Source organism: Pygoscelis adeliae, unplaced genomic scaffold (assembly GCF_000699105.1).
Source record: "Pygoscelis adeliae isolate BGI_AS28 unplaced genomic scaffold, ASM69910v1 Scaffold117, whole genome shotgun sequence".
Taxonomy (NCBI): domain Eukaryota; kingdom Metazoa; phylum Chordata; class Aves; order Sphenisciformes; family Spheniscidae; genus Pygoscelis; species Pygoscelis adeliae.
In genome coordinates, this window is record NW_008825270.1 from 2802949 (window position 1) to 2822257 (window position 19309).

The window sequence follows — 19309 nt, forward strand, 5'->3', positions numbered from 1 at the left end:
ATTCCTGCTATAAAAACAGAGAACTACCTTTACTGAATTTCACTGTGGGGAATACTTTTTTTGAGCATGCATCAAAAAACAAGTATGGAGTTAGTAACTCCTGTTGGCAGCCTGGTTTCAGTTTGTTCTGTACTCTTACAATTCAGGTATTAGGCTGACTTAGATCTGTATTAAATAGAGTTCTCTCTTTGCATTGTTTAACCATAAAGGGGCACATCATTTACGTGACGCTTATCTCCAGATAACTTGCATTTTGCGTAACCTAATGCAAGTCACTGACTACAGCAATAGTCACTTGACTCTTGTAATCATTCAAGAGATAATCCAGCTTTGCTTATTCCAAGTGGTAGGAAAAAAATCAGTACCTAAATTTTAAATGACAACTTTTAGTTTTGAAGCATTATTCTGCCATCATAATTTCTAAATATGTACCAAAAAATTTAAGGAAATTAGTTTGTCTTATCATAAGAAGTTGGGAGCCAATAGTTTTCTTAAACCTAGTATGTTGGAACATAGATGGTGGAGTTACAAATGCCATATTTCGCAAGCTCTGCACTGACAAACAGAGAATAAAAAGTCAGTAAAAACTCTTTGCTGACCAAAGGCACTTGGAGATAATTTTACTTTCTATTTCCAATGCTGTTGATGACACCAAATCATCTATCTTAAGTTGGTATACAGGAATTGAACAGTGAAAATGTTTAGTGAGGCCTCGTTCTCTCTGCCAGATGTACCACAAGACACAAACAGCTACAGTGGCAGTTAATTTAGATTTTTAAAGCAATCAATGCCCTCTTTAATGGTGAAGTTTGGTTACTTTCAAGACCTTCCTCAAAGTGCAGCACTTCCATGTGATACATTGGGGGTGTTTGTTCATCTTTCCTCTTCTCCGTATTTTTCATGTTTCTTTCCTTGCTTTAGGTAAGTGGCTTTCAGTCTGAGAGTCTGGAGTCACCTAAATTGACAGAAGTTTGCTCTTAAACAAACAAACAAAAAACCACCGTGTAGTACCAAAAAAGTTTATATGTAATAAGGGAAGTTCATAATTGTTTCCAAGTGCGACTTTTCTCAGAAATGTGGCAATATGAAGCGTGCTTCAGAATAAATATTTGTAATCCCTTTATAGATGAAGCAAGTCTTCACTGTCAGTTACTGCATCCCTTCTCCTTCTACTACTACTACGTCTACTATTTCTCCTTCTTTGCTACAGATGTCAACACTGTGTGTTTCTTTCCTTACACTAAGTGGCTTTCAACTTAAGAGTTTGGAATCATCCAATTCCTAAACAAGAACTTACGTCTGACTTTGGGGGTTTTTTTAGCCCTACCAACTGCAGTAGGTACCACAGCTTCGGTGGACACTTGAGAGGGGTCCTGAGAATCGAGAAGGTGGGATGGATGATCTAGCAGATGTTTTCTATATTTAAAATGTGTTGTGCTAATGCTGTACAAGTGCATTCACATTGGCACCAAAAAATTACAAACTAGAACAATGAGAAATGGAGACCTTTAATATATAATACTGTGTTCTGCTTTTAATCCCCAAGGTCTCGATGCTTCAGTGTAGAGTTTGTACTTGCTTTTTCTATCCAACGGATTTGCTTTATAATTTAGGAACTATTCTCTTTTTTTTCCTCCCAATTTCTACATTAACCTGGCACAATCAGACTATTCATTTGTGTTATTTCCATCACTTAAATAAAGGCCCAGACAATTATTTTGTGTCATCTCTGTAGCATCTTTGTTTTGCTGCCTGGAACATATTAACCAGGTCTCATAATATACAAGGTAGGACAGACTCTGATCCACTTTCCTCTGAGCTTTCTTAGCTCTGCTGAATCGATAGGAAAAGCGGCAACAGCTTGCTCTCAAAATAAATGAGCAAGTGATCCTTCTCTAGTAAGCTGAATTGATCAAGTACTATGAAGTAGTTTTAGACCTCCAAGTTTTGTAGCTGCAATATCACTGTGTCAGGACTTTACAACTAAAATTCACACGTGCATATTTAGACAACCGGAATACATGTGAAATGTTAATAAATAATGCAGAGCTGAACATTTGTAGGGTGGCAGTCACTTCTGCCCTTCACACAGCTAAGGTGCTGTAAGTATTGCAGTGGTACAACTGATGTTCTACAGCCAGCGAATGTGCCTGGAGCTTGGGGCTCCTGCTGGCCTCACACCCTTACCTGGTGGTCTTCCCCATTGGTCTTCAGGCATCCGGCTGATACAAGCTGTGAAGTTCTACTTGCGGTGTTTTGGTACCACCAGCTTCATGGTACGCTCATCAGAGATCTTGACTTCCATTGGTTTTTCAACCAGCTTTTTTTTTTTTCCTCCTGCGATCTCAGACAACTGAAAGCAGCAATTTGAAAAAATTAGGCCACTCGGGTTTCCACATATAGCAGTTCTCAGATCCCAAGAAAGCCAGTACTCTCATCTAGTCTGTTTTTAGCTGTCGGTGTTTGTAAATTAATATTAACAGAGTTGGTCTTAAGTAGAACTTTAAGGGCCATCATGGTTTTTTCCTTCTGCTTGCTATTTTCAGGTTTTTCTTCTGGTTTTGGTGGTTTTATTTCAATTAAAAATAGTTGTCTGTTTTTCAGCCCCTTTGCTTTTTTCTTTATACTGATGATGAGTTGACCTTCAGCAAAGGGAATTGTGGTCACCACATTACTGAGAAGCACCCGACTTGCGTCAAAATCAGGCTGGTTTGATGTCAGGCAGGGGGACTACTTTCAGGTTTAGGGTTCTGTGTACACCATTTCTCATAAATTAAACATGAGGATCTCCATATATGGAAGTGATTTTTTAATTAAACCAATTTTTTATTGACAGCATGGGGGAGGTGGGGAGGGGATTAAAGAAAGAGTCAATGACTGATAGAGTAGGAAAGGAAGAGTATAACTGTATGGCAGATGTTACAAGACTTTATGAAGTTAACTGCTTCTGTTTTATATATTTACTAATAAAATAATATTGATTTATTTTATATACAGCAGAAAAGGTAGGGCAAGAAATAGTTTTCACAGAGGATTTATGAATATAGTTTTATTTGTTTGATTTTGGTGACACACCACCCCCACCCACCCCAAAAATACTGATCTGTTTCTCCTCCAAAGATGCCACGTGAGTGTTCACAGATGCAAAAGTAGAGAGCATACAGCAAAAAGCTGTAGTTTCACTTGCTGAGAAGTGGTGGAACAGATTACCCTTACACGAGAGTTACAACCATCCTCTCGTCCTGCTGGCCTGATAAAAGAGTAAGACCTAAAAATATTCTTTTGTAACATGGGATCATTGCGTGGAGAAGAAAGGAGTCACTGATCTACTTTATTCACATTCTTCATATTTTATGCTGCCGGTTGAAAAAAATAATGCTTTCCGTATGCATGGAGCAATACAATTTGCATTCATGAGGGTAGAATGGGGAACATACTTGACAATCTTGCATTTAATTTAAGCTTTCCTTGATTCACTATGTGCTTCCTAATTCATTTGTATATATATGCTATTTTCACTCACAAGTGATTGACATAAAGGAAGAAGGGATTTGAGAGCAGCAGCTTTGTACACGGAACGTGTTTTTCTCCGTGGTGACAGGCTTCCCATGTGATGATAGGCAGGTGCCCCGGTCCGTGCAGTGGGGTTCGGGGCAGCTCCCAGCCTCTCGCACGCGTGGAGAATCCTGTCTCTACCTGCACAGCTCTGGGGGTTGGCCAGGGGAGCAGCTCTCTAAACACTTCTTGCCCTGGAAGACTGGAAGGTAATTATTATTAGAAAATCTGAGTTCTTTAGTTAAAACGTATTTGAGATCAAAAACATTGCTACAAAGTTGCAGGTGGCCACAGTTTAAACTCTCTGAAAGCTTAACAGTGTCTCACTGAAGGATGCTCAAAGGCTAGTGTTGCAAGTTTGCACTTTTTTTTTCATCTGCTCATTACTGGCTCTACATTTGGATTTTTCCAGTGTTATTCCTAGATCTTTGTATTTGGTGGAATCTGAGCCTGTAACCTGACCACAGAATTATAGATGTTAAATTTTCAGCTGAATAAACCTCTGATTTTTGGCACAGGTTAATACCTGTAGCTTTTGTCTGTCTAGTTAATGAGCTAGTCTTACCTACGAACTGTCTATTGCTGGCACAGGTCAGAGCCTGGCAATCCTCTATCAGTGTGCCTTGGCCCTTTTTCTCTTACGCATAAGCACGGTGAGCATTATGGCGTCTAAGTGAAGTTCATATGGCAGGCAACTCCCATGTATGGTGCAGTGTCACTAAAAATGTGTCTTGGGAATGCTCATTGGAGTGGCCACCAGCACACAGTAATCTTCTACATGCTGTGCAACCTTCCCTCAAAAGATACCTGATTTTTCTTTCATTAGTAGTTCACAGTGTGTACCTAATAATATTGTTTCCTGTAACTGTTTTAGGTGAGCTGCCTTGTCAAGAGGCAGATCAGCTTTTTAATCACTGAATTAAGTCTTTCATACCTTGTAGAATTATTCTGTTAAACCGTATGTAGAAAACTGGAAGACTGTAGCTTCCTCAGTACAGCTTCTGCACTTGTATCCAGGAGCAGCGGTCTTACATGGTGTATCCGTAAACTTCTCTCTTTCAGGCCACTGTCATAAGAAAAATCCAGATGGCAATCATGACAAGGAGAAATACTTTGATGACCACCGTGAGTCAGTTACAGCAGTGGCAGAAGGACACTCTGAGGGAGGTACAGAAGACCCAGAAGTCCTTACTCAGAGTTCAGCAAGGGATCCCTCCTTCTTGAGACTGGAAAGTAAGTCAGCCTTACAAAATCAGTGCTGGCAAATGAATCGGTTTCTAGATTTTTCAGAAGAGCTGTCTTCCTCCAAGAAGCTACATTTTTCCCCCCCTCTGTCTGTAAAGTGACGAGTAACCCTTAAAACCGGTTTCATTCTGTTCACTGTTCTTCTCCAATTCTAACATCAAAATGCATTAAATCAAAAAATGAGGTCAAGGTTTAGATGCTTTCCAAGCTAAAGGATGTAGTTTCTTGCAAGACTCTACAAACATATGTTGGTTGTACCTCAGTGAATTCTGTATCAGATGGAAGGGAAGAAAAACAGTGCCTATGGTTAAGGTACAAAGCGCTTTATTCAGTGTTTAATGCACATATGTAGAGAAAAGACATCACCTGTTTACTCCCTCAAACGGGCAGAATTCTGGTTTGGAAAGGAAACTGATGAAAGTGGTCTAGAGGTGTTGATTTTTGAAGCAACGGTTGATGCTTCTTTGCAGTGGGGAAGTCTGCATTCTCCAGTCCCCCTCTCCCATTTGCAGCGTGCAGTGAGTAGACAGTGATATTTGGGTTGTGCAAGTGGAAAAGTCAGGTCACAGAAAAAAGATCCTTTTTATATGATTTGTGGAAGCAGCAGGAAGAGAATTTTTGAAGTTTTTGTGGTATTCCCTCTTAGATGCAGTCACTGCAGAAAGCAACAGTTCAGAAGGAATGGAAGGGTTAGAAGATGATCAGATGTCTGAAGAGATGCTGGCTTTGGTGGATGAGTTTGAAAACTCTTGGCCTCAGGAAGCTTTTGAAGGGGCACTGGAGGTAAAAGGTCGTCGGATGGACTTGCAGGGAATCCGGGTCCTAAAGAAGGGATCTCAGGATGGACTTGCTAGCTCCTGTTTTGGGGACTGTGGTGATGATGATGAAGCTGAATGGGTAAGTTTGGATGAGTTTACTTAAGTCTTGTACCAACTTACTATTGTGGAGGAGGAAAAGATGAGGACAGTTCAGGGGGTTTAACACTGGAATATATATAGGAACCTCCCCTATGGGCCTAAAAGAGCTAGCTTATGGCTTGTGTGAAATGAACAAGTAGTTTCAATCCACCTTCTAAAGGAAAGGCCTCTGCATCACTAAAACTGACATCATTTAGTCTGGAGATAAGGAGGCTGAGGAGAAACTTTATTGCTCTCTACAGCTGCCTGAAAGGAGGCTGTAGCGAGGTGGGTGTCGGTCTCTTCTCCCAAGTAACAAGCAATAGGACAAGAGAAAATGGCCTCAAGTTGTGCCAGGGGAGGCTTAGATTGGACATGAGGAAAAATTTCTTCACTGAAAGGGTTGTCAGCCTTGGAACAGGCTGCCCAGGGAAGTCGTTGAGTCACCATCACTGGAGGTAGATGTGGCATTTAGGGACATGGTTTAGTGGTGGACTTGGCAGTGCTAGGTTTACGGTCAGACTCAAAGATCTTAAAGGTCTTTTCCAACCTAAATGATTCTATGATCATAAGTCTTGATTATCAGCAGCATGAGCTTAGGTGTTGAATGATAATGGGTGCCTTCAAACTTCTTGCTCACAGTTACAAAGGAGAAAAGTTTCTAACCAAAAGTTCCAGTTAGCATGAAAACAATGAAATATCTGTTGTCATCACGTTATGAACAAAATATATAATGAAAAATGCCTTTCGGTTCTCTAGCAGTTAAATTGGTTTTCTCTTATGTTGGAGATTGAAGTTGTGTACTTTGTTTACGTGGTGTGATGTGGTGAATGTGAGCAGGCTTAGAGAATGGGTTGAGATGGGAAGGGAGAGAGAGGAAGATCTCATCTGTAACATCTTTGAAATTGAAACTTTGGGCTAAAACAAGTAGTGTGTTGGAGCTGATAACATTCATGGTGTTTCTCACTGTTAACCTTGCCAATACTATTCTTTTGGTAGATCACTTTTCAGGTTAAACGTTTAAAGAAACCAAAAGCTGAAAGCTTGGATCTCCAGGAGCCAGTTGGGAGAAACACGGAAGAAGGGCCTAATGGAGAAAATGAAAACTTTTACCAAACTGCCCTGGAGATCAGTGGACCAAAGATACCTTCTCCTGGACCAATAGGTAACCTGATGCTTCTGGAGAAAGCAAGTCGTTTGCAGCTTTTGTATTACTCTGGTTTATTTCCTTTGCAGCTTTTACATTACACTGGTTTATTACCATAAATATGCATCACAAAGCTACGTAGTGAAATGTGCCTTCCAGATGAGTACGTGGAAAAATTAGGAATCTCTTCCATCTGCACCTTCCTCATGAAGTGCAGCATAACTTTATCTGCTGAATGAAAACTTTCTAGTTAATTCCCAGGACTTCAGGGATGAGGTGGTAGGAGCGGAGAATGAAAGAGGTAGATGTTGTGAGTAGAAGTACTAAAAGAGAAGAGGGGGTTTTAATGATCTTTTTCTTAAACTGACTTCTCTGTCCATTCAGCTTTAATCAGATGAGAGACACCCCTTCAGGGACAAATGCAGGATGAGAGCTTGAATTGATTACTGACTGAACATAAGACACACAACTCAAAAACAAAAGGCAGAAAACTTGGTCTAATAAAAATAAAATTTTAAAAAAATTGTGTTTTGCTGTAATTGGTTTGGTGATATTATAAGAGAATACTTAGAGACTGTCTTCCAGAAGACTGGAGTTACAGAAGAGTAGAGTTTTGCACCAACATAGATGAGGCAGTTTGGAGAGAGAGGTGGAGTTTTTGCTAGTTGAGTAACAGGAATTGGAGAGTTGTCTATTATTATGGTGCAAGCTAGTTCCACTGGTGTGTTCAGGTGGACAGAAATCATCAGCACATGATTGCTTGGGATGAAGTTTAGAGCTGCTGGAACCTAATGATGCCAAAGAAGAGAACTGAAGTAATTGGCCCCCATACTTTTTGTCTTACCTTGATTTCAATGGAGGTAAAATCTTTATGTCATAGGGCTGATGTGTAAGCAAAGATGAGTTCTCCAATACATTTTAGTCCTCGACAATTTGATGACCTAGAAAGTGATTTCACATTTTTAAGGCTTTTACATTAAATCTTTAACAAGCTCCTTTTTTAGCAGCTGAAAAATGTAAGTTACTGAATTAAATATTTAAATAGGAGGGAGGAATTACTTGAAAACAAACTATCATTTATGAGCACATACCTGTCCTTTCCTTGATGTATATTCTCTCCCCCAAGCTACTTTTGTGGCTTTATTACATAGCATCCCTCGATTGTAAAGTAGGTGTCTTCCTAACGCTCCTGTGAGGCAGGGTCCGCTGACATCCTCTTTACAAGAACTAAATCATCAAAAGTTTAAGTAACATATTGGATGTCACCTGGGGAGTTCATGGTAGAACAGGGAAGTGACGCTAGCTGTCCTGTGTTTGACTACCTCCCAGACTACTGAACTGTCTCTGGTTTCCATACCTCTCGCTATCTTTTGCCATTCATGCAAATAAGAACTCACAGTCAGGCGGTTCACAGTGATGGTGATGGGAACTGATCGTTCCCCTCTGAAGTTTCCCAGAGTTTCTCAAAGTTAATTTTCCTTTAATCAGAATACTTTACAAAAGACATGGTATTACAGACTTCATTGTTATTTTGCAAAATTGGGGTGAAGCATTTTACTATACCTTGGATGGGAAATAGGATTTGCATCCAAATGGGCAAAATTTCAGGTAACTAGAAATAAATACTGAAATACTGCCTACATAGCTGGTGCAATAGACTGGCACATTGTTAAACTTGGCTTCCCACTGTGCAAATCTATGGCTACAATGAGTTTTTCTTATGTTCCAAACAGTTTGGATGTTTCTGATATGAGAGGAAAATGTTTCCTAACAGTTAACACAAGCTGGATTCCTAGGACTTGGTATGGTATCCACCAAATGTAAAGGAAAGATTTCAGTAGGCTTTGGTTCAAATGTGAAGATCAGGTTCTTGTTTCTCCCAGTGATCTATTTGTTAACATAAAGCAAGTTATTTAACCTTTCCCTGCCTCAGTTAACTTCTCTGCAAAATGGGAGGGCTGAAGTGTAATTGCTTAATAGTTTCAGAAATGTTGCTATCTTGAGTGTAAGAATGCAGTAAAAGCCACTGTCTGTCTTAAACAATATTCACTGAAAAGAAACAGCAGTATTTTTCACCTGGGATTGTCAGAAGATGGAGCAATCAACTTTTATTAGTTTTTACTGTAGCTGTAGAACCTAAATGATGACTCACTTATGAACTTTCTTTAAGGACATTTAAGTACAGACATTATCGGTAAACAAGAGTGGCGATTGTTCTTAATGTGTAGCTATTGAAAAAGTGTAATGAAACAGGTTTTAAAACTCCACCTCCTAATCTGTCTTGCGTAGGATCCAGTTCTGTCTTTGGATCCCACAAGTTCCATTCAGTCCATTTAGGTTCAGGAATGTTCTTAAAGAAATCTGGCTGCAGGACTGTGACGTTTATAACATAGGGAATGTATCCACTGGTATAAATGTAAATCATTGTACTAAAGTAGAATGTCTTTCTGCTTCCAGACAGTTTCTTTTATTTTATTTTTTTCCTTTCTCAAGGAAAAAGGCGTGACTATCGTAGCCTTGGCTGGCCAAGTCCTGATGAATGCCTGAAACTCCGTAGGGTAGAGCTTACAACTGTAGCCAGCACATGGCTTGCTGTTTCTGCTAAAAACATTGAGTAAGTATCTTGTATATGAACCTTAAATTGGTCACTCACACAAAGCAAGACAGTTACATGGCCTTCAGTGTGCATAAACTGAAGATTTTAGTATTCTTCAAAGTAAGAAAGAACTGCCAAGATTTCAAAGAAGTTTGAAAACGTGATATTTCATCAATAGACTTGCAAAGAAAAGTGCAAGTGCAGATGGAAGATCCAGTTTCTCTTGCTTCTGGAGCTACTCAAATGAGATTCTGCCAGGTTCTGGGCAGTTTACACTCACTAGAGAACTTTGTAATGACGCTTCTTGTTTTCTTCTCCTGACTGATTCAACTTGTTTTATGACCTTTGCAGCATTACAGAACACATTGATTTTGCCACACAACTGCAAGAACCAGCCATGGAGCCCCTTTGTAACCCGAATCTACCAGCTAGTATGCATACTTTGGACCACCTGCAAGGTGTCTCTAGTCGAGCCAGCTTGCATTACACTGGAGAAAGTCAACTGAAAGAGGTATGCCAGAGTTGAAGGCTGTCACAAAAAAGTGGCCGTACTGTGGCAGATTCAAGGCACGTTTAGCTCAGTGCCCTGTCTCCAGAAGTGACCTTCAGTGAGTGAATGCCTGGATAAAACTGTAAGAACAACGCAAGCTGAAAGCAATATTTTACCAGAATGTTTTCCCAGCCATCTATGATCTGACCTGAGGGAAATCCTAAAACAGTTAGTGTCTTTGTATTTATAGCTCTTGATGGATTAATTAGTGAAAGAAAAGTCCAATGGAGCATATATAAACTTCTACCATTCTTAGCATTCAGTGCCATGGAGTTATAACACTGTGTTATATGATACAGATAATATTAACTCAAGATAGACAGTGATGTTTAGGTTGGAACAGGTTACAACGTTTGTAAAAGGCTGGGGAAAAAGCAACCAAGTGAGGGACATCTCTTACCAGGTTCCAGAATCTAAGCACTTGTTATTCCTCTTCTACAGGTGCTACAGAATCTTGGCAAAGACCAGTACTCACCACAGTCATTAGAACAAGTTGGTACTCGAATAGCCAAAGCTTTGGAAAAGGTATGTGTAAATGAGAAAAGTGAGAAGTCTGGGCTTACCGCTCATGACTGACATAGTGGTCAATCCAGTCTTGAGCCGTTTGTCTGAAATCCTAGTCAAGGAACATATTAATACTTGGACTAGGGATTTGTGTCTGTTCAGCATCTGTAATGCCCTCACGGGTATTTTGTTGAGCAGTATCCTGTGCTTACACTGTCAAGTGTCTTGCATATCTCTTTACTAAAACCTAAGCTCGTCAAATTTCCCAGTGTTTCCAACCCTGTAGTGAGCAGCGTTGCTGGTTGTTGATATATATTAAACTGTTTCAACAGTTCTCAGCCCTCCTCTTTCTTTTTGTGCTTCATTGACTTGGAGCTTATGCAAAGTTGAGTTAAGCCGTGGCTCAGCGCTCCAGCCGCGTTCCTGGCATGCAGCGGTTAGACAGCTGACAGGCAGGAGCTGCCTCTCTTCTCTTCCTACTTCCTTTTACGTTATGCTGTGTTGGGCTGAAGTGTCAGGTGCGTTCAGGCAGAGGTATGGCACCATGTGCAAGGCTGCACTTCCTGTTCTCCCCAGAGAAGAACCAATCTAGCTTCCTAGCTAGGTTAAGGCTGGTAAGGAGGAGATGATTAGGAACATAATTTTCCCAGGATCTATGGGGTAGATGAGGATGCAGGGATTGTTGTTATATGTTTACAGCTAGTGGGGAGGATATCCCAAACTACTATAGAAAAAGAGGGCTCAGCCCAAACAGTTTGGTGCCCCTAAGCCTATTCTACCGAAAGCCGTCTGAGGAACTTGCTATCCTTTCAAACTAAAGCCAATATAGCTTTGTCATGCCCAGAAAATAAAGATGTTACTCTTATGCTTATGTTACAAGACTTAGTTTCTTTTCACTTTAGATGTATACTATCTAGTATACATGCTACTGTTCCCCCTGCAGACAGCAAGCTTTATCCAAATGAGCTGAAAATTTAGTGCTGAGACCAGAAACAGAATTCTCAGTAAGGCTAGCTGCGTTGGAAATAAAATGCAGTTCTTCTGTCTACCAGTCTCATTCAGTATTCACAAGAGCTAATCAAACAAATCAAGATGGCTACTTATCTAATTGCATATGTGAGCATAAACATTCATTTACTGTATCTGAGTCCACAGAATTCAAGCACGTAGTATTTTCCTTTCTAACATGTGACATGACAGTCAGTCAGCTAGAGGCACCAAACTTAATCAGCTAGGCTTGTCAAGCTTCTGCTCTGAGCTGCATCCTAGAGCATCCTTTCTCTTTCCAGTGACTACAGAGAGCCTACAAGTCCAGTCAGCTAACTTAACTAAATGTTTTGCTTTATGTTGGGTAATGTGTTGTCATGGTTTAACCTCAGTCGGCAACTGAGCACCACGCAGCCGCTCGCTCGCTCCCCCCCACCACCCGGTGGGATGGGGGAGAGAATTGGAAAAGCACAAGTGAGAAAACTCGTGGATTGAGATAAAAAACAGTTTAATAATTGAAATAAAATGATAATAATAATAATAATATGATAATAATAATAATAATACACAAAGCAAGTGATGCACAGTACAATTGCTCACCACCCGCCGACCGATGCCCAGCCAGTCTGAGCAGCGGCCCCCCGGCCAGTTTTCCCCAGTTTGTGTACTGAGCATGACGTCACATGGTATGGAATGTTTCTTTGGCCAGTTTGGCTGTGCCCCCTCCCAGCTTCTTGTGCACCTGCAGCCTTCTCAGTTGGTCGAGCATGGGAAACTAAAAAGTCCTTGGCTAGTGTAAGCATTACCTAGCAACAACTAAAACATGGGTGCCTTATCAACTTTGTTCTCATCCTAAGTCCAAAACACAGCACTGTACCAGCTACTAGGAAGGAAATTAACTCTATCCCTGCCGAAACCAGGACATGTGTGTACACATCTAGATGCTCAGCATCGGACAGCTGGTTAGAAGCTGTTGTGGCTGCTGAAACTGTTGTTGCCGTTTAAAGCTATTTAGCTGCTATTCCTTTCTTAAGAAAATGATGTTGCATTTGGAATTTGTGTTTCATTTGGCAGTCTCATTTACCTGGCTATTGCATATGTGTTGTTAGATAAGAAACTTTTTGCTGCTTTGAAACAGTTTAATGCTATTTTTAAGTGTTAACACCCTCTAATTCAATAAATCAAATAAATTGGAAGAGTGAAAGACAGGAAGACTGTTCACTACAGGTGTTTACATGACTGGTTTTTGTGGTGTTCTTTTGCCAGAATCAGACTTCATGGGTCCTCTCTAGCATGGCAGCTCTTTACTGGAGGGTGAAAGGCCAAGGAAAGAAGGCAATCGATTGCTTACGGCAAGCATTGCACTATGCACCCCATCACATGAAGGTGTGTACACATGTGCCCACTACTCAGACGAAATAATGTTTTGCTTGTCACAACAGAGCTTTCACAGACTATTTTTAAGGCCAGCACTGTGTGTATCAAGTGTCTGTAATGTATTAGATATTAGCTAGTTGTGGTGAAAACTCAAGATTTTCACTACCTGTTTAGTGTGGACGGTCTCTTTTTTAAAAAGAATAATAAAAGACAACTGCGAAAGAGGTACAGTGGAATTTCCTGCGGTTCAGTGGGTGTGACACCTCTCTGGGCAATGCGGGCTTGAACTTCCCCCTGTTATGTAGGACTTTCAATCTTTATCAGTCTTTGTCTGGACAAGTCTTCTAACTTGTGAGGAGCATACCTTCTGGTTGTGCTTCTAAAGAGGGGAGTATATCTTCTGGTTGTGCTTTTAAAGAGGGGAGGAGGAAGAACGAAGAACTTAAATGCTTAAATCTTAAGTGTTTGGGCTGTGAATCTCCGCTGGACACTAGTGCCTGACTTTGTGCAGCAGTTCTGTGCTTTACTCCAAAAACGGCAGTACTTTGGACATAATCTTCTGTTTAGTGTTTCAGTTGACTGAAGTGCTTTGTACCCTTCACCTTGCCACATGGTATGCTGAGCATTACAATGTCTATTCTTATACACCAAGATCCCCCTTGCAAATTGATAAATGCAATATAGGCTCCTCACTCAACATTGCAGATTTCACTTTGGGACCTGAGCGACAAATTGTGCAGCACTGCAAAATGTATACTCCTTTTTGAATCTTGGTCTTAAATCCGTCTCTGAAAATCGAGAGACAAAGTAGTTTATACTCTCAGGAAATTATTAGGAGGATTTAGCCATTAACAGTAGAAATGCCTCAACTCAGAAATGCACATCCTGTATATCGATGTCCCCTGTAATTCTGTCTCTTTGCATTTGTCCTTTTAAAACAAGGTTGGAACTGAGATCTAATGCAACAAGCTTTTGCTTATTTTCCTGTCTTTCTATGTAACTGGGAATGGTTCCTCAGAAATGGCACCCTTAACTGTGTGACTTGTAAGGGTCAGAGCATGGACTGGAAACTACAGTTTGGCAAGGTTATGGTGTAGTAGTGCTTGTTTTCTAGAAATGTGATAACAACGTTGCATTGGACTGGCTGACTCTCCGAATTTGTGCCTTGTTTTTATCCTCCATACTGAAGCTGCCTCAAGAGAAAACTGTGGATCTTGTTTGTAAAGATACAGCTGCAACTTGAACTCAGTGAGAGTTAGCACTGAATGAACCGCTATTTAGTATTTTGTTTTATCCTCCTCTTGAGTTTTATGCAATCTCGCTACTTTCTCTTGCCTTTTCTCGTGTAAATAAAAGGTAATTAATTTTCCTGTGGACTTCTTTTGTGAGTCTGACTTCCATAATATCTGCTTTGCAAACACAAATGACTTATCCACCAAAGGTACTCCTTACCTTGTAGAGGTCAAGGAGGCAGGGATCAAGTACATCCAAAATTTTTTATTGTCTTGTTGAGGGCACCTAAGACTTGCTACTAAGCGGTATTTTGTCCTTTGAAGGTGTGAAGCCCAGCTCCCAGAGAGTCTGTTATGCCTGTCAGGGCTCAACAGTTTTGTCAGTCAGACAAGGTCACAGTCTGGAAATCCAGGAAATAAAAAAAACATACCATCAGTGACTAGTTGAGAAAATTTTATTTATAGCTGTTATCCAGCATCATATAGGAATTCTGTGGCAGAGGCAGGATAAAAAACTGTTCACCAGTTGCACTAATGGTTGGACCCTTTTTTCACCTCCCTGCTGTCCCCTTTTATTCATATTCCTTCCCCTTTTATTCATATTCCTTCCCCTTTTATTCATATTCCTTCCCCTTTTATTCATATTCCTTCCCCTTTTATGCAAGAGCTGAAGGAAGGTGGTCAAGCAAACAGCTTTTTTTGTCTCTGAGAATGCATCTCATCTTTGGGGAGAAGACTAGTATAAGAGCATCTAAAAATAAAGGTACATAGTAGGAGACTTAACTGAGTTATTTTTTTAGTTGTTTGTCTATGCAACAGTGGTGTTTGTTACTATTGTGAGCTACACACTATGTGTGTGTGAGGTTTTTTGTTTATAATTCAGGTCCAAATGCCCTTTTATAGTAAAATAGGTCTGACTCATCACTTTCAAAGTCACCAGATAGTGGAGTGGGCAGTAACCAAGTGAGAGTGACCAGGTGGTGGAGTCTTCTGTTTGTCTTGCTGATCCTGAAACAGTTTCAATGGAAAGAACCTCACTGTTTATCACTTGCTCTTCTCTTCCAGGATGTACCACTAATAAGCCTAGCAAACATCTTCCACAACGCAAAACTCTGGAATGATGCCATCATTGTGGCTACCATGGCAGTGGAAATAGCACCACACTTTGTGGTTAATCATTTCACACTGGCAAATGTCTACGTAGCAATGGTGAGTGTGCTGTCACCCAGTTATGTCTTGTCTTTGGTACAGTGTGTGTGTGTGTGTGTGTGTGTAAATATATATGTATAAAAAAAAATAATCTTGTTCCCACAAATAATTTTGGAGGAGCAGCATTCAAGAAATTGGGGTAGGATCAACAAGAAAGAATATTTTTTTTGAATGCCAGAACTCTTATTACTCATTTTACTCTTATTACTCATTTAGTACTGGAAGGCCAACATTTTTATAAGCTGGCTTCAGAATGCTGTCTGCAAAGCCTTGTTAAGACAGTAGCAAACAATTGAAGATTTTGGTTGGCTGCCCACCTAAACACAGGATATTTTTATAATACTGGAAAATTAATGATAAATTGGGTCTCTGTCCTGAAGAGCTGAGCTTCGCATAATAAGTAAAACCCAGTTCATAGTTGTGATGGACAAACACAAGTAAAACCCAGTTCATAGTTGTGATGAACAAACACAAGGGAAGTTTAATTTCAATATCTAGATTATCAACACCCAAAATAATTCACAGATTGAACTCAAATTTCTTCATACTCTATATATATTCCAATCTGCAATTTAGCTTTCAGTGCTTACTCTGAACACAAAATGTTCATTCCTTTTATCTCACTAATGCTGTATTGGTTCTTGTGTGTTTCATCCTTATCTTTAGCAGGGCCAGTATATTTGAAGGGTAAAAGAGGCACCATTAAGCTGAGACGTAGTTGATATATATATGTCTGTGTCAAAAGTATTTTCAATTACACATATTCATACGTATCCCTGCCAGTTTTCAGCACTTGTCATAGATTTGTCCTTAATGTTTTGCTCCTGTGGTTGAGGGGATCAGGGAGATAACAGGGTTGTTATAAGTTGACCAGGTAATCATGTATTATGGCTATAAGGGTTGAGAAGAGTTGAAATGCGCAGTACTGTCAAACACACAATGGAAACAAACTGAAGAAAGGCGTGACTTCGTTCTATTAAGGTATTACTTCTGACAGTTGTTTGAAAGAAATGAAGTAGAAGTTTGATGCTTGAGTTGCCAATGTCTTTTTAAAGTTAGCACAGTGCCTAAGGATAACTTCATTCTCCCTCGATCTGAGAGAGATCTCAATGAAGCCCCATATTCATTATATGAAATGAGTGTAGCAACAGGACAAAATTTATCTTCTGGATCAAATTATACAAACATAAAGACAAGTTAGTTTATTTACATCATATTTAACCTGCTGTGTTTGAGAGCTGACTCTTACCAACAGGTTGTAGAAGATGTCATGCTAATTAATAGTACAGCATTATAGAGGCCAAGGTTCCTTTATTTGCAAAACTTTTCAGTAAGTTGCCTTACAAAGGGGAAACAGTTGGCCCAACAGCTGGATGGATGCTATAGAAACTATTGATGTAGGAATCTAAAGGAACATCAAAATAATACCAGATCACAGCAAATGTAAATTATTACATCTAAAAATGGAAAAATCTGATTCTTGTTTTCATTGCTGTTTGTCAGTGCTCCCACAAACTAATACAGGATTTTCTATGTAATTCCTGTTGAAACTGTATTAAAACACACTTTTTTTAAAAATCAAGACTTTACAACTCACATTGATCTAGTTAGTGTTTATAATGTGGCTAGAAATGAATATTATCTCTACTGGACAAATAAAGTTACTGAGAAAAGGAACTTAACAAAAACAGTGTTCAAAGTGACTGAAAAACCCAGAATGTTTTGGGTCTTTTCCCCTCTCGTTTTTCTTCTAATACACTATTGGATGTTGGCGTGCTTTCCTAGTTAATAAAAAAGTGGAGTGGCATAGGTAATTAGATTTCAGCTGTATAAAAATAGATGTTATTTCAGCATGAATGCTTCTTACTACCATTATGGAGTCCAGCTTATCAACTGAAATTGTCTAGCTGCTGTATGCTCTTAAAGTTTTGTTTGTTTGTTGTTTTGGGGGTTTTTTGAGTAATCTTTTAAAAATAATTTCAAGTTTGTTTCTAAAAATGTTGGCCTTTCAGCAAAGTTGATGTTTTTGCATTGTCCAAGATTTTAAAGCTTTGATCTATGTAAATTCTGACTGAAATCTGTTTTTAAAAGTTACTTTTACAGCAAGAATGCTAAGATCTACTATTAACAGAAAAAGGCAAGAACATTGGTCAATAATGCTCAGCAGTGATTTGACTCCCTTCCATGGAGTATGCAGAATTGGGTCATTAGCCGAAGAAAATATCAGTTTTATTTGGGGGAGGGGGAAAAAAAACCTAAACCACAAGGATTGGTTCAGTTACTTTTGTGCATACCATACTACTCAACTACTTAGGACAGGAAAGATATAGAAAATTTAATTGTTTACTGTTTTTTAGAATCTGACTCTTTGTAATCTTTCTTTCTTTACAGGAAGAGTTTGAAAAGGCAATGAAATGGTATGAGTCAACACTAAAACTTCAGCCGGAGTTTGCCCCAGCAAAGAATCGAATCCGCACCATTCAGTGTCATTTACTTATGAAAAAAGAGCGACGGTCTCCTTAGAGATCAGCGTCTTTCTCTTTTTTAAAAAATGTCATTATTCTCTATTCTGCTTTTAAGTGTGCTAAGATAAATTGATGAATCAAAATTTTTAACAAGACTTTTAAAAAGAGATGGGATTTGGATCAAGGGTTTGTTGTTTTTTTTTTCTCAAATATAGGAGCATCTTTGGAAAATATATTTCACAGACCATAATTTTAAAACATCCGTGTAAATATTAAACTAAGAAACTTCCATGAGTCCACGACCACCTGTACCAGGACCCAGGCACTGTTAGTTTTTCCTTAATGCTCAGATTGGCATCAGCATCCAAAATAACTTGCTTCATGTCTTACGATCTAAGTCAATGGAAATGCAAAGCACACACCCATACCAAATAGTAAGAAGAGATAATCAGCAATTCATCCATGTGAAACTCATGCTTTGTCCAGTCTTGTTCACTCCATACCACATTACCTGCTTTTTTGGAAGGAGAGGGACAGGATTTTAAATTTTTATAAAAAACATTAGGAACATCAAGCATTTTTGGAATTGTTTATTTCTGTTGGGGGATGAGGAGGAAATGAGGAGGAGGGAACAGGAGGACGCTAAAGTTAAAGTGTTTTTTAATCTTACTTGCAGAAAAAAAAAAAATCACTAAAAATCCCAGTAAGATGTTTTATATTTGTCTATATATTCATAGGCCTCTGCCTCCCTGAATGGTTGATTTACTAATTTTTTGTTCACTGTATTTTTAGCCATCTCAGAATAAGGTGCAAGTTTATGCTCACTCTGAGCCATACTTTCAGCTGCCGAGGAGGAGGAGGGGAGGCGGTGTCAAGGTATCATCAGCAAATAAGTCAGGTGGAAGATTTCCAAATCAGTTCTCTCTTTGGTTGGTGGAGGACATGGTTCTCCAGACATCATTGTTGAATCAACAAGGGCACATATTTGAAATAAAATAAATTGTTTATGAACAAAGCACAGCTTCTCCTCTCATCTTTGTGTCACGCGCCGTTTGCAAGAGTCTAGGCTTGGGGAGCTACAGCCTTTCCTAAGGAGCAGACGGAGCTGGGGGACAGGAAAGCCTTTAACACTCCTGACAAGACAATGATTTTCTGCGTATCCGTGGAAAATTCCCTGCACCTCTGTGCCTGACTCCTTTTCTGTGGCAGAACGGAATAAGGGAAAGTTAACTAAATCAGCTGTCTGTCATGTAACCTAGCCTCCAGCTTTTAGTGTTAAGCATACTGCTTAGTGACTCTTTTTAAAGAACTAACAATGTTTATGAACTTACTCTTTTTTTCAGTCTTTTTCCTCTTTCAGTGATGCAAATTAAGAGCAAGTATGGCAGTGGTGGAAACTGTGACATCAATGTAATTTTTTTAATACTGTAACTTTTTACTTCATAAAAGGATCCCTGAATATTTTTATATATAATTGAAAATGAGCAGTTCTGATGCAAATTTTATCTCTGTTTTACTGCGAGTGATTTTTGTTCATCTAGAAAGC

At 39.4% G+C, this 19309-nt stretch overlaps 1 protein-coding gene across 1 annotated transcript in view; it reads left to right on the top strand.

The window, feature by feature from the left end:
- The window catches only part of TTC17 (tetratricopeptide repeat domain 17), a 48259-nt gene extending 29481 nt beyond the window's left edge, over nucleotides 1-18778 (top strand). Inside the window, exons 16-24 of the mRNA XM_009329685.1 lie at nucleotides 4618-4788; nucleotides 5447-5697; nucleotides 6696-6861; nucleotides 9337-9457; nucleotides 9791-9950; nucleotides 10431-10514; nucleotides 12747-12866; nucleotides 15155-15298; nucleotides 17690-18778. Of these exons, the coding sequence (XP_009327960.1) occupies nucleotides 4618-4788; nucleotides 5447-5697; nucleotides 6696-6861; nucleotides 9337-9457; nucleotides 9791-9950; nucleotides 10431-10514; nucleotides 12747-12866; nucleotides 15155-15298; nucleotides 17690-17821 (1349 nt within the window). The 3' untranslated portion in view covers nucleotides 17822-18778. The remainder of the gene's footprint in view (nucleotides 1-4617; nucleotides 4789-5446; nucleotides 5698-6695; nucleotides 6862-9336; nucleotides 9458-9790; nucleotides 9951-10430; nucleotides 10515-12746; nucleotides 12867-15154; nucleotides 15299-17689) is intronic.
- Nucleotides 18779-19309: the final 531 nt, after the last annotated feature.